Source organism: Thamnophis sirtalis, unplaced genomic scaffold (genome assembly GCF_051295495.1).
Source record: "Thamnophis sirtalis isolate CommonGarterSnake01/CBP01778 unplaced genomic scaffold, rThaSir2_p1.2 scaffold_3, whole genome shotgun sequence".
NCBI classification, from domain to species: Eukaryota; Metazoa; Chordata; class Lepidosauria; order Squamata; family Natricidae; genus Thamnophis; species Thamnophis sirtalis.
The window spans coordinates 58205599-58220541 of record NW_028261383.1 but is presented as its reverse complement, the minus strand read 5'-3'; the positions used below and the strand labels follow the sequence as shown (position 1 = coordinate 58220541).

Genomic DNA, 14943 nt, shown 5'->3' with positions numbered 1-14943 from the left:
TACCTTTTAAAAAAAGATTGTTAAAAGTAAAGCATTCATCTATGCCAATGCTCAATTCTCTCAAATAAGTGTTTCTGGGACTGTCATTTTAATGTACACAATGTTGACTCCTTCCTTTCTTTCGTTTAAACATTTACATTATCTTTAAACAAAGATTGTGGCATAATTGCTCTAATTACAAAACAGCAACACTATAAAATACATTTATCTAGAATTCCCCCATTAAAGAAAACATTTATACTATTTAATTATAGACATAGAGAGCCTAACCCTAAAATTTAAATCAGGTTATTCCTGTATTAATTTATTTAGTAAATTTATAGGAACCCCCCCCCCCATCTTAATATCTTGACTCACAATGAAAACAACAAAAAACAAAAACAGAGAAAAAATAAATAAAAATAAAGTAACAGCCAGAGAGAACTTATAATCACTGAAAGAAGTGGCTTCCCATGTTATCAGGGACAATGTTTTTAGTGCAAAAGGCCATTGTATGCTTGATATTAACTATTCAATAAACTGGGAATGGGGGAAAGTAAGAAACAAGTTGGGTTTAAAAAAGATTCTGGTGCTAAAATCGCCTGATCTTGCATAAAGTCATTGTAAGAAAGCAGAAACCTCTCTTGAGAGAAAAGAACTCTGTTGGAATCCGATACCACCAAAGCTGACTGCCTAATATCTCCTGAAGGGGGATATAAAGCAACAGTATATAATTTTCTGGAAGGAAATCAAGTTTTGTCCTATGGGATTTGAGTAGGATATCTTATAAAAGAAATTAATATCTGCAGCTTTCAGGCCTCTTTTTCTTTCAATTCCTTAATTCCAGTACAAGTGAAGAAAGAATTGTGCCTTGACTAGCATTTTTAATACTATAGATCTTATTTTATGATCATATGAAGGGATAAGACTTGTTTGAAGGAAGTATTTGAAGCACATAGGAATGATAAAAGATAAAAAGGTTGTAGTAGGAAACTGAAATACAGTTTAAAATCCTGACCATTAATCTAAAACATGAACTATCTTTGTGCATCCTGCCCCCTTCTTTTAAATCTGAGATTGTCCTAGCTATAAGAAAGGGGGGGGGGAGAGAAATTTTATACACAGACATTGATTCTTTATGGAAGGTGTGATAATAGAGTATTTATTTTTTGTATTTTGCAGGGCAATATGATTGGCTGAATCTGAAATAGCCTGCCAGTAAACTAGACAGTTTGAAAGAGCATTGATTTTGATAAGAACAAGACAATGCTATATTTCTTTCTGGTGTTCTTGTTGTGTTAAAGCTCAGTGTACATATGTACCTCAATTAGCAACCATTTGCAGTTACAACAGTGGTGAAAAAATATTTTTACGGCACACTTACCACACCCCTTAAGCATATAGGTTGAATAATTGAGGGGAGAATATGTATCAGAGAGTGCTGATCTAACTTCATCTTGTAATATTAGAGGTTTTTGTAAGTATGGAATATTTCCTAAAATATCTTGGGTGTTGACATCTGTACTGTATAGAATCTCATATACTCTTCCATCTTTTTTGAATCAGATACTATCTGTCCACTAACATCACGTAGCACGCTAAATTGAGATTGGAAAATCCATCTGAGTTCAGAAATCTTTTGGAAGACTTTCTAGATAGTTCTGTGTCTGTTTCCATTCTCATCATCTTTATAGATGTCATAATGCTGCTTCTTGTTTCTTCTAACAGCCTGTGGAATTCTTTATTATGTTCCTTCAAGAGATTGTTGTCTTTCTTGGCTTTGGCTTATCTTCTTGGCAATTTCCACCATGGGTTCAGTCATCTAGTTACTTGCTTCTGTGGTTTTTTAAAAAAATCTTTGACAGTCTCTTTTCACATTTATCCATAACAACTTTATTTGTTTTCATTCCACAATTCCTTTGGTTCCCTATCAGTGAAACACCAAACTGATTACTGATGTTTTCCTTGAAAATAGTGAGTATATGTTCAAAATCGTATCATGGAAACATGGCTGGCTGTCTTCTACTTTTGTTTAACTTGGAAACTACACATGAGCAATTTGTGCTCTCTTTGACAGTAAGACGCAGGCTACATCTTTGGTATTATCACTGAACTCTGTCTCTGCATTAATAGTATACTCTATTTCCGGGGTGGTATTCACTTATTTCCCCTACCGGTTTGCAAATGTGAGCATGTGCGCACATGCTCACTTCGCTCGCACATGCCCCATCGACGCATATGCACGGCCATCCATGCATTCACTTTGCTCACACAGACGGCTTGCACGAATGCGTGCGGCTTGAAAATGTGCCTAAATAGGATGGCATAGAGCAGGGGCGGGTGGGCAAGCCCACCCATAACTTCCACTACTGGTTCAGGCAAACTGGTCCAAACTGACTGAATACCCCCTCTACTCTATTTGATTTCTCTTTACTTCATCTGATATTGTTAAAGTATATAAACATTATTTTAGTTGTTTAAGTTTGGCTTAGCAATGAAGAAATGACTGGATTGGCAGAAATTATCACCCTATTTCATTTTGGTTTTCTTGGCCATATAGCCTCACTATATTTTCTTCCTTAATGTTTCTAATTTTGGCATGCCAATCATGAACCTCAAACAAATAATCTTACTAGCTGATGTTCTGTTTATTTCAAATTGAATGTGGCTATAAAACTCATCACTTCCTCTTCTTCATCAGTGGTGAAAACATAAACTTGTCATCTTAAAGAGATTTCAATGAAGAATGATTTATATTAGTTGGTTGCTGAGTACATTGTGGACAAGCACTGTTTTTGCTTTATGAAACCATTGCCATTCCTGTTTTTTTCCCATATCCTGAGTATGATCTTCTGACCTAATGTGTACAATTCCAGTCCATTACAATCTGTGATTATGTAAAATATCAGTGCAGAACTGATTCATTTCTTCTTTCACTGTGTTGTGTTTTTCCATGTTCATACTTCTTAAGTTCTATGTTTTCATTGTAATCTTACAAGTTTGAATTTTCTTTTTCTACATGGCAACATCAGTTTTAATCTGGTCATATATTAGTATTTATATCCAAAGTATTTATATCCAAAGGATCCCTAGGTCCTCTTTAAAAAGTCACTTCCTTAGTAAATGCACTCCAGCCTGAGAGGCCTATTGTGCAGCACTATGTTGTCATTCACATTATGTTGTATGTTCATGTGGCTTTCTTAGTACAATACAGGAATGATTCACCATTGCCTTCTCCCATGAAATCATTGCCTTTATCCATATCATTAAAGCAACAATCCATTTCCAGCATCTTTCTATATCCCCACTGCCAAAATATAAATGCTTGCTTGCTTTAACCAGGCGACCGACACAACCTTCACTCCTTGGGTAACCCTGCTGGGAGTGTATGCTTTTTTCTGATCTAGCAAGTAAAAGTAGGAATGCTAGTGGGAAAGGAAATTCAGCAATGAATTGCTGTCCTTCACTTGTCTCTATTAAACCTGTAGGGATGGCACAGCTAAAGAGATTTATTTCTGAGGCAGCATCGAGATTGGCTGTTTGAATGCAACAAATTATGCCACCGTATTTTGGCTACCTTACAAACAGGAGCAGATCATAGTAAGGTGGCTGTCTTGATAAGCCTCTGTTTTAATTGAATGCAATCTGTAGATTTTGAACCTACTTATAAGAACTGAAATAAGTGTCTTTTTAATCCTCCTAGATGAGATACCAGGGATTATCCTATGCACTGAAAGAATAACTTTAAGATGGTGTTTGAAGCATCACAAATCTGTTTCCTTTTCAGACTTGGGAATAAGTTGTAAATCATCCGGCTATTTGCTGTGTAGGAAACATTATAAAGCAGTGACATTTCTTATTGCTTTGGAACTAGTAAGTGAAGTCAAGCGCAACTGAAAACAAGATTGCAAACCTCCAACAAAGAATACTGCCTTGCATTTAGTTTAGGAGAGACTTCTGGATATATCGAGCCGAGGTGGCACAGTGGTTAAATGCAGCACTGCAGGCTACTTCAGCTGACTGCAGTTCTGCAGTTCGGCTGTTCAAATCTCACCGGCTCAGGGTTGACTCAGTCTTCCATCCTTCCGAGGTGGGTAAAATGAGGAGCCGGATTGTTGGGGGCAATATGCTGACTCTCTGTAAACCGCTTAGAGAGGCCTGAAAGCCCTATGAAGCGGTATATAAGTCTAACTGCTATTGCTATATCCAAAAGTTGTTTCTCCTAAACTGGAGATGAAAGTTGAAGGTGGTGACCACAAACTATTAGGACCATCAGAAAATTTTAGATAAATACATTTATAAATATTTTTCCAATTTTCTTATTAAAGTTGTCTTTTTTCAAGAGGCAAATGGACTTTCTGGTTTTTCTTTGAAGATGTTTCGCTTCTCATCCAAGCAGCTTCTTCAGCTCTGACTTTTACCACTTTTAACTACCCAATTCCAATAATCTGTGATTCTCAATAGCCAGCATTTATCGATATGGCTCTCATTGATCTTTCTAAGTCCTTCCTTTTTAATGCTAACTCTAATCTAATTGCAGCAACAGATTTTTTTTCAAAAATCGTTATCTTTTGATGGTTTTTTGGTAGTAGAACAGCAAGCATGCAGGGATTCATTTTGGTACCAGTGTTGAATATCAATTGTGAATGGTAGTATTTTCTTTAAAAATATTCTGCTGTAAGGAAACATGACTTTTTAAATTTTATAGTGAGCCTATTTATTTTTATTAAAAAAAACCTGCTTTTATTTTAGCAGGACCTTTTATTCAATATCTGAAAGAAGGGTTTTGTCCTCTGTTCTAGGGTTGATATGAAGTTGTAGCTATTCAGATTGTTTGTGTACCTATTCTGATCCCTGAATCCCTACGGTTTCCAGCTGAGCGAAGAGTTCAGTGTAAGAAGCAAAACTTGTCTTCTGTTGAGCTGCTAAGGAAAGATGGTAATGATCAGGCATAAACAATCACAGCAACCCAACATATCTTGCTGTAAAACTCTAAAACTTGGTCTGTCTTCAAGTACTTTACCCATTTCCAGTCTTTGCTCCTTAATGTATGGCATAGCAAACTAGAAAAGTTCCTTTCTTGATGAAATTAGACAATTTAGCATATTGATTGATGGTATGTGCCTAAGAGATTCATCAGTTATTTGCTTTCCATCATCTGTTTCCAAAAAACCTTTCATGAAGAGGGCAGTGTTAATGAATAAAAATTCAAAATAGACTTTCCAAAAATCAATTTTGTTTTATGGAACTATAACTCCACAGAGTTTTCATTACGTTGTTTAGTGGCTCATTTATAAATGGTGACCGTAATGAGATTTTTATTCAATCTGTTGATGATACAATAACTTCTAATTCTACCCACACTTTTAATTTCCAAAAGCCCATTCAACAGATTTCTAGAATCACAGAAAATAAATCATAACTTTTTGTAATTGTTGAAGGCTTATTCCTATTTCCAGTAGAGAAATGATTTTTTAAAAAAAATATGAGTATCATCTTTGTGTGTGTGTGTAAAATATGCTAATCAGATATCTTCAAAATGTACCTAATTTGTTTCTGTGAAACATATCCACTCATACAAGTTGTTTTTGTACAGATATTAACTAACTCTCTTGTAGCATTAGGCCATGAGACATATATGATGTTAGATCTGTTTTTAGTTTTTCAATTACCCCCTTTAATCACAACATATATTTGAAACAGCTGCTGCAAAAAGTCCTTAACAATTGTGTGGTGAAGAAAATTCCTGCTGCTTACATTTTTCCTCATAAGTTAGCATTACATGATGTACACATTTGTTTTACATTAATGCCCTCCCAAACAATCCATCCATTTGTGTTCTAATAATGCAAACTTTCAAAATAGTTGATCGTAGTTATCCATCCTGTAAGAGCCGAGGTGGTGCAGTGGTTAGGGTGCAGTACTGCAGGCCACTTCAGCTGACTGCTATCTGCAGTTCAGCGGTTCTAATCTCACCGGCTCAAAGTTGACTCAGCCTTCCATCCTTCCAAGGTGGGTGAAATGAGGACCCAGACTGTGGGGGCGATATGCTGACTCTGTAAACTGCTTAGAGAGGGCTGAAAGCCCTATGAAGCGGTATATAAGTCTAACTGCTATTGCTAAACAAAAGGCAACTGCAATGACAAACCTATATTTCAATTAGTATCTTTATGTAAGATTCTGCCTAACTTCTTGGTTACTCCAATCAAGCTGTTCAATATTTAATAAGAAAATCTGTTTTGTTCTTAGTGCAGAGTAAATTAAACTAGGCTAGCCTCAGTTCTTCATTGTCTGCTGATTTGGTCAATCTGCAAGACTTCATTTGATTCATCAGAGTTAATCAAAGTTATGGGTACTAAAGTTATGGGTGAATGTGTATATGTGTGGACAGCATGGCTAGATCGATCTCTTACATGGAATTCCCATCTTGATGTTTCTCATATTCTAGGAAGCTCATGATCCGTGGAAATATGGATTGTCATGCCAAGTAAGAAGCTGATACAGTAATTTACGGCAACAATAGCAATAGCACTTTAGACATATACCACTTCACAATGTTTTAAAGCCCCTTCTAAATGGTTTACAGAGTCAGGATATTGCCCCCAATAATCTGAATCCTCATTTTACCAACCAGGTTGAGTAAATGGAAGGTTGAGTCAACCTTGAGCCAGACTTATTCAGCATTTAAGTATGAAAGAAATTGTGATGTTTCTCCAAGAGGCCTAGATTTACCACAGTCAGTGTACAAGTAGTCCTTGCATATAGTTGCTTTGCAACTGCTTGAAGTTTTTAGAAACAAAACATAATAGATTTTGTTTGTTTGCATTCTAGGCATTTTATAGCTCATTTTAACATGGTTCCATAACCTTGAGATTAGATGGCACACAAACATTTCGATGATGATGATGATGATGATGATGATGATGATGATGATGATGATGATGATGATGATATACATATACTAAACCATGAAAACCTGGTTTTCTAGAATTAACACAATACATTGTGTTTGTACAACATGCTGTGCTTGAACCAGCTACTTTATAGCATTGCATAAAGTCGTCTTGGTATAAGAATAGCATATAAATTTGCCTGATATTCTATTTTATGTTTTTCAAGTGACCATTTAGGTGGAGGCATATAGAGAAACAGTTTGAAAACATCGTATAAGGAATATTTGAAAAAAAAGATCTCAATTTGCTATTTTTATTCATGCAAGTTATTTTTATGTTCAAGATTTATTTGAAGGAACCATATTACAGTCACCAGTCAAAATGTCTAATTAAAAAAAAGCCCAAATACAATGGATTTTTTTTCTCTTTTAAGGAAACCTATTAATCGTGTTTTAACACAATAAAAAGCCAAGTTCTTTCCAAACATATTTCCCACAATAATTTTGTAAAACATTCCAAGCATTGCTATTTCATCAGCAATTGTTTTCTGTGTGTTTCCTTTTCCATTTTTAAATGAATTTCTTAGCCCAAGTAACTATATATTTATGGCTACATTTTGTATTTCTTTCTTCAGCAGTAACCCTTACTTGCCATTAAACCTGTTGCAAAATACTGCAGCAGTAGTTGAAAATCCCTGGATTTTTTTTTTCAGCAATATCTTTCAAAACAAAGTAGAAAAAACTCATGCACTCTGTTTAATCAGATGCAGTATATGTGATGCCATGGCAATAAATACCAGTTCTGTCAGTGTGGCCTTCTCATAAAGCACATTCACTAGCTATAGAAGCAGCAGTATGATTGACACATATTTTGTCTCTGAGACTTTAATAGATTTTGCGCGGAGGTTCAGCCTTGTTTGTTGGAGGACAGAGTGTTGATGTAAGGGACTTAAATCTGAATCTACTGTAGATCCAGAATGCAAAACTGACCTTGATTTTTCATAGGCTGCGTCTAAATTTAGTGTATAAACTACTCACTAATCCATTGTAGCTTCATAGCAAAATCTGCTTTCTCAGCAAGCATTCTTGAAACTTTATTCTCCCCAACTTTGTAAGTGAAGCTAAAGAAATAGTACTAAATACAGTAACCTCGGAGGGTGTTCCTGGACTGCTTGTAGTGTTCCTGCTGCTACCCCTCATAATAGATTATCCAACTATTCCATCTTTTCTTTCTGAAAGGATCAGAATAGTGGATAAATGGAGGCAAATGTTGGAAAAAAAACCTCTCCATAAAATGAGAATGATTGAATGTCATAATCTGTCATGTAATACCCCTTTATTCTCATTTTATCAGAAGAAATTATGCTGGTAAAAAATTAAATATTGGCACTACAAAACAGATGGAATACATGCTCATGAGCAGCCGTGTTTATATTGTCCGGAACAAACTGAATGAAAGCTAGTAATAACCCTGTTCCAGTAGTGATGTGTAATATTAGTATCCGTCAAGTGGAGGAATTTGAATGAACAGATGTGGATCACGTGGAGTTCTAAAACATTTTTATAATAGCTGTACTAGAGCAGTTAGATATTCAGAAGGGAGAGCTGAAGTTGTATCACAAAATTAAATACACCCTTTAATGAATGAAACAAATATTAACTAATGACATTAAAAGGGCTTTCTGATGTTGACATGAATTTAATCAGAAAAATTCCCCTTGGATTCTTTAACAATCTAATACAGAAAATGTTAATAAAGTTACTGCTATCCAATTTGAATGTTGCCATATAAAGTAATTATTGAATTAAAAGTTTGTGGAAAATTCATTTTTAAAAGTTGGTTGGTTGGTTGGTTGGTTAGTATAACCAGCCCTCTCAAACCAGTGACTGTGAGCAGCAAACAATCATAAAAATAGTTAAAATAATTAAAACACAATACATAAAAGAAATGAAATACTAATAGCAGCCAAGAGACATTATATTCCATTGGTGTCAACATAACCAAGAAATAGGGCCCTTCACTTACTCAGGGCCTTGGATCCTGATATTAAGATTCATCTGGAGGAAGAAGGTTCGATAGAGGATGGCTAGAAGGCACATCTCCTGGTCCTCACCACTCGACAATTCTTAGCTGATGGAATCCAGAGCATATAAATCCTGGTGGACCAGGTTGCATGGGTAAAACAACTGGGAGAAGATGGTCCCTCAGATAACCCGGTGCCAAGCCATGAAATGCTTTAAAGTTGACAAGCAGTTAACTTGCATCTGGAAACACCCTGGCAAACAATGATGGCTCCAAAACAATGGTGTTAATGAGTCATGTAGCCGACATCATTTAGAACCTATGCAGCTACATTCTGTCCTTGCTGAAGCTTCTATGTGCTTCTCAAGGACAGCCCTATGTAGATTATGTTGCACTAGTCCAAATAGGACGTTACAAGGGCATGAGGGACAATGAGCAAAGTTTCCTGATCCAGGTATGGGTGCAACTGGTGCACCCAAGGGGTGTGAATGCCCTCATGACTACCACCTGCTCCAGCAGGAGCTATGAGTCCAAGAAGACACCCAAATTGCACACCAGATTCATCTGAGGCAATGTCACCTTATCCAGGAAGCATCCAAAGCCACAATCTTGCATGGGTTGAGTCTAAACCCATAGTGCCCCATCCAGGCTGCTCAGCCTCTAGGCGTTGAGACAAGATTCTCCATGGTATCACTTAGGCAGGAGATACAAAGCTGGAGATCATCATCATATTGATGAAATTTCACCTCAAACCATTGGATCACCTCACCCAGATCCATCGTCTCAGTATAAATATTGTAGTTGCACAGGATATTGAACAAAGCTAAATTGTATAGTTGTTCCTGTACTATAATCTTTCAGCCTGAATGTTTTCATGTTGGTTCTTAAACTTTCCCGTAAGTGAATAATTGTATTTGCTTTTGCAGGGTAATAAGTAGCGTTTTTGGGCTACTTTGTAATACACTAGTATTACAGCTAGAGGTGTGAATTACCCTTTGTATATATGGACAATGTTATTTTTAAAAAGTCCATTGTTAGTTTATGCTCAGAAAATCATAACTTGTTATTTCATCTAATAGGAAACCGTAGGGGAGCCCTTTTTTCTGCTGTTGTGTGCTATTAAACAACAGATCAATAAAGGATCTATTGATGCCATCACTGGAAAAGCAAGATACACACTTAATGAAGAATGGTTATTGAGAGAGAACATCGAAGCAAAGCCAAGGGTAAGAATCTCCTTTTTTAAAAAATAAAATAAAAATGTGTTTGTTACTTTCACAGTTGCCTGTGAGGCTTTTGTAACCAAGGACACCTTAAGGTTTGAAAGCATGTTTGATGCAATAGGGAGGCCGATACCTCTTTCTGAGTATGAATCTCTGTTCTGAAATTCAAAAATGCATCCTGTTCCTAAGCAACCACCACTGGTTACTTATTGCCTTGATAGACAAAGTGGCTGAAACTGTGACCGGAGACAAAAAAGGACAGCAGGGATCAAATCATGATTTTTCTAAGTGTTCATTCAGTTAGCAAGCTCCCCTGAGATTAGAAAACTTCTTCCCAAACTAAATTAGTTTTTTTTCACTTACAACTCTGGTTTTTCCCCCCAAAAAAGATAAGTCATTGTTTTTCTAGTAACAGCAGCCCCAATGACATGTCAATTCTCCTTGAAATCGGAGACACTACTCTATACAGAAGTATTTGGGAGGGGAGTGTTGTCCAACTTAAGTGTATGTCAATTGTTCCATTCAGTCATCTAGCAAAGAAAAACTCCTGGCCCATTGTTTTACCACAAGTGTACTTTACTAAAGCTTAAGTAGTTACCATAGCAAAGGTGGATCTGGCGTTTTCGCGTGCAAAATGGTACAATGAGCTTTCCCTTTTCCCCAGCCATTCCCCTGTTGTCAATTAATGTCCAATTGGGTGCTTGTATATTGTTTGGTAATGGACCCTCAGTTTGCCAACTCTGCATTCCAATGAGTGACCTTGGGCTGGATGGTGTTTCTCACGCCTTACCCTCCCCACCACCACTTCCTCCCTACATCCCAATCCTCTTCGCCCCCTCCCCCCCCCCCGTTGCTAATGTCAGGCTGTCAGCTTGTGATGCTAGGCTAGCAGAATGGCAGCCATGACAGTGTATTAGAAAAAATAGACCTTGAAAATTGATCATGTGTAGTGAGATTATTAGCCAAACACAAAATAATTGAGGTTGACAAATCGGAATGTACCCAAAGTACAGTTTTCGTAGGAATTATGTAGATTAGATACCTCTTGTACAAACATGGCTACCTATTCTGTGTATCAAATGATAGCAATTGTACAAACTTATATGAGATATGCAATTCCTAAAAAGTCAGTGTTGCTAAGACCTGAAAGACAGAGTATATATCGAATCATCAATTCATAGCTGATGAAAACAGTTGTTAGTTATTCAAGGTTATGATGCTTTTAATACAAACATTGAAGAAATAGAAAAATTACGCTGATTATAAATTGGTTCGTGTTAGTTCGTGTGTTAAATTCAGCCAGTTAGTAAATGCAGCAGTCAAATCTCTGCAAAATGAAAATTAAACTCTGCATTCAACTGCAGTTGTGTAAATCTAGAAGAGTTGTCACAGAATCAGGGGTCTCACTCAGAAGCTATGATGGTGTAAATGAGAACAGTTTTGGGGCACTGAATCTTTTGCCTTATGGCCATATCCTTGTTCCTAACTGAACGATAATTTACAGTGCAGAATTCAAGGGCAGCTTTGTCTTTCATGAATAACCCCATAGGAATAAATGGGGGAAATGTAATTGAGTCTTTGTTTATCAGTGGTTGAAATAAAAAATGAATGCACAATTCTATTAAGAGATATCATTAATAGCACATAAACAGTCCACAATTGATTCTTTTTTGAAAGTGCATATATAAAAACATATTCCCGTGATACAAGCAGAACTGTCTACAACTTGCAATACCCAAGACAGTATATTGAATAGTTGAGGTCCAGAAACAGGGGTAGAAACCCAACCTGCTGTCATAACAAAAATTAGAATTCATTAAACTTTTATAAACTTCCCATCTCTTAACAGCTCTGGGTTATAAGACTTTCAGATATGTAGGACTGAATGTATGCAGTACAAAAGACATCATACAGGTAGTCCCTGACTAACAACAGTTCATTTAGTGACCATTTGAAGTTACAATAGTGCCGTGATGGCAAACCTACGGCACGTGGGCATGTGCGCTGTTGCCAGCTGCTCTTCTGGTTTCCAACGAAGACCAGCTGGCTGGCCCATTTGTGCATGCAGGAAAGCCAAAGACCAGGTGGCCAGTGCCTGCATGTGCACCGGCCAGCTGGGTCTTTAGGTTTCCAATGCTCCGGCGCGCGTGCACGCACACACACACACACACACACACACACACACACACACACATTCCGGTTTGGGCACTCGGTGTCGAAAAGGTTTGCCATCACTGCAATAATGACCTATGATTGTTTTTCACACTTATGACTGAATGTTGCAGCATGGTCCCATAGTCATGTGGTTAAAATTCAGTTGCTTGGCAACTGATCAATATTTATGATGGTTTCAGGATCCCAGGATCATGTAAACACCTTTTGTTACCTTCTGACAAGCAAGCTCAATTGGGAAGCCAGATTTACTTAACAACCATGCTACTAACTTAACAACTACAGTGATTCACTTTATAATTATCACAAAATAGGGCAAAATTCACTTAACAACAGTAATTTTGGGCTCAATTGCGTTCCTAAGTCAAGGACTGGCTGCATTTTGCTGTCCAAAAGAGAAAGCCAATTTGATTTGATGGTTGAAGTGTTGGATTAGAAGTCAGAAGATCATGCTTCCTGTTATCCCCTCGGTCATTAAAACCAGCTGGGGCTTCTTTTCATTCTCTTTCAGTCCAACCCATGTCACAGGTTGCTGTAGTATGCAAAATTGGGAACATTAGAAATGTATCCCACCTTCAATTCATCCGAAGACAGAATAACAATAAAATAAAATAAATGCTCTTGTCAAGTCATATTCATAAGATATTACCAATTATACATTTGGAACCCCTCTGTTTCACATTCTTTGTGAATATACTGTGCATGATTATATATAGTCACACTACTTCCAGCTGAATATTGTTTTAATGGAATAAAATCCTGAGTAAAATATTCAGGAATGGAATCTTGACATGTTCAGTTATCAAGAATAATCTTCAGCTAATGTCTATTTGCAAATGGTAAAAAAAAATACAGTTTTCTCTCTTGATGTCTTTTGCTCTTTTTGAATCAACTAGCTAGTAGATTATAGCTAGTTAATTCAAAAGGAGCACAAAAATGTAAGAGAACACTATGTTTACAAATGCAATTTCTCGTAAAAATCTTCTTATTGCTACAAATGCTGCATGGGCCTGATTATTCCAAAAAGCAAAATACATTGTAAAGCTTTCTTAAACTGTGTCATGTCCAACTGCATTTAAAGATGTATTTGATTGCTTTTCTGTATTTTTTTTAAAAATCCAACTATATTTAATAAGCTAAGATACAAGGCAGGGGGATTTTAGCAAAGCTTTCTCCCTAATGTGTTTTTTTATGTTTGGGGGTGGGGGTTTTTTTTTGTCTTGTAGAGAAGTATTTCATCATATCAACCCTCATTTGCAGTCTGAGGTAGTTAAGTTAAGACACATGTCTAGGTTTTATCTGCTTATATTTATGAGAACTATGTCAATGCAGCAGTGGTAGCAACAAAGAGACACAGGAGCTCAGGTTGCTAAATGTAATTTCTGCTTAGCCCAGAGAACAGTCAAGGTCATTTATTATGTAGTACCTCTATGTTACATATCTCTCTTTCCCTCCCTCCCTCCCACCCCTCTCTCATACACACACAGAGAGAGACAGTGTTCATCATCATTCTAAGGCAAAGTAAGGTATCACTTGCATTCATTGTACCCATATTCACTGGTGCTAAAAATGAATTTATGGAAGAAAACACCAAGTGCATGATACGGTTCCTGTATTTCAGACCTTAAGTCCATAGACAGACAGTTCAAAGGGAGCTTACAATGTTCTCATTCTGCCTTGAATAAAACAGTCAATATTAATTTACTGAACTATAAATCAGTGCTTTTCAGTAGCTTTAAAATTCATCTCTTGCCCTCCTTCTTTCTTTTAATATATGGCAGCTAGATTTGCCAAGAATTCTTGGGAGTCTATGGTTCATAGGCTTTTTATGTCTTATAACTTGAGCACATCACCTACAACCTTAGCAACCATTTTCCTCCACAGAATCTTAATGTGTCTTTCCAAGGCTGTGGAATGGACTCTCTGAGCGTTCGAGTAATGGATACAGATACGCTCAGTCAAGTTAAAGAGAAGATACTTGAAGCCTTTTGCAAGAATATTCCATACTCCCAATGGCCAAGAGTGGAAGATGTTGACCTAGGTAAGTACGGGGTTTTTTTGTTCAGAAACACCAGTTTTTATCTTTTGAATATGAATTCTCATCATATACAAGATAATATCCAGACATGGAATATCTTCCCTTAGTGTATTTTTGTGATCAGCTGTTGGGAATTAAGCAGCTCTTTAAGAGATTTGGTCTTTGTTTTGTTTGTTTTCCAAAATTCACTTTGCCATTAAAAATGCTTAAGTTACATACAAACAAAGTAATCCCCAAACCTAGAAACCCCAGGAATGAAAAAAGTCAGAGATGGGTTGAATTGAGGCGGAGTGTGCGCATGTCTCAGTGGTGGGTTTCAAAAATTTTTAGAATCTCTTTTGTGGGAGTGGCTTGCCAGACATGTGACTGGATGGGCGTAGCCAGCTTGTAAAATGTGGTGAAACTCACTTAACAACATTCTTACTTAGCAACCAAAATGTTGGCTCAGAAACTCTGGCATTTGACGTACACAAGTCTTAAAGCTGTCAAGTTACAAGATCCTTGCACCCCTAACCCTTTAGAAAAAATCCCCCAGGGGTGTTGAAACTTGACAGCTTTAAGACTTGTGGACTTCAACTCCCAGAATTCCTCCTCTCGCTCTTCATCTTGATGATGT

General features: G+C 36.9%; 1 protein-coding gene across 1 annotated transcript in view; it reads left to right on the top strand.

Moving 5' to 3' along the window:
• The window catches only part of PLXND1 (plexin D1), a 169923-nt gene that overhangs the window by 130188 nt on the left and 24792 nt on the right, over positions 1 to 14943 (top strand). Inside the window, exons 26-27 of the mRNA XM_087708935.1 lie at positions 9974 to 10120; positions 14174 to 14330. Coding sequence (XP_087565061.1) covers positions 9974 to 10120; positions 14174 to 14330 — 304 coding nt within the window. The remainder of the gene's footprint in view (positions 1 to 9973; positions 10121 to 14173; positions 14331 to 14943) is intronic.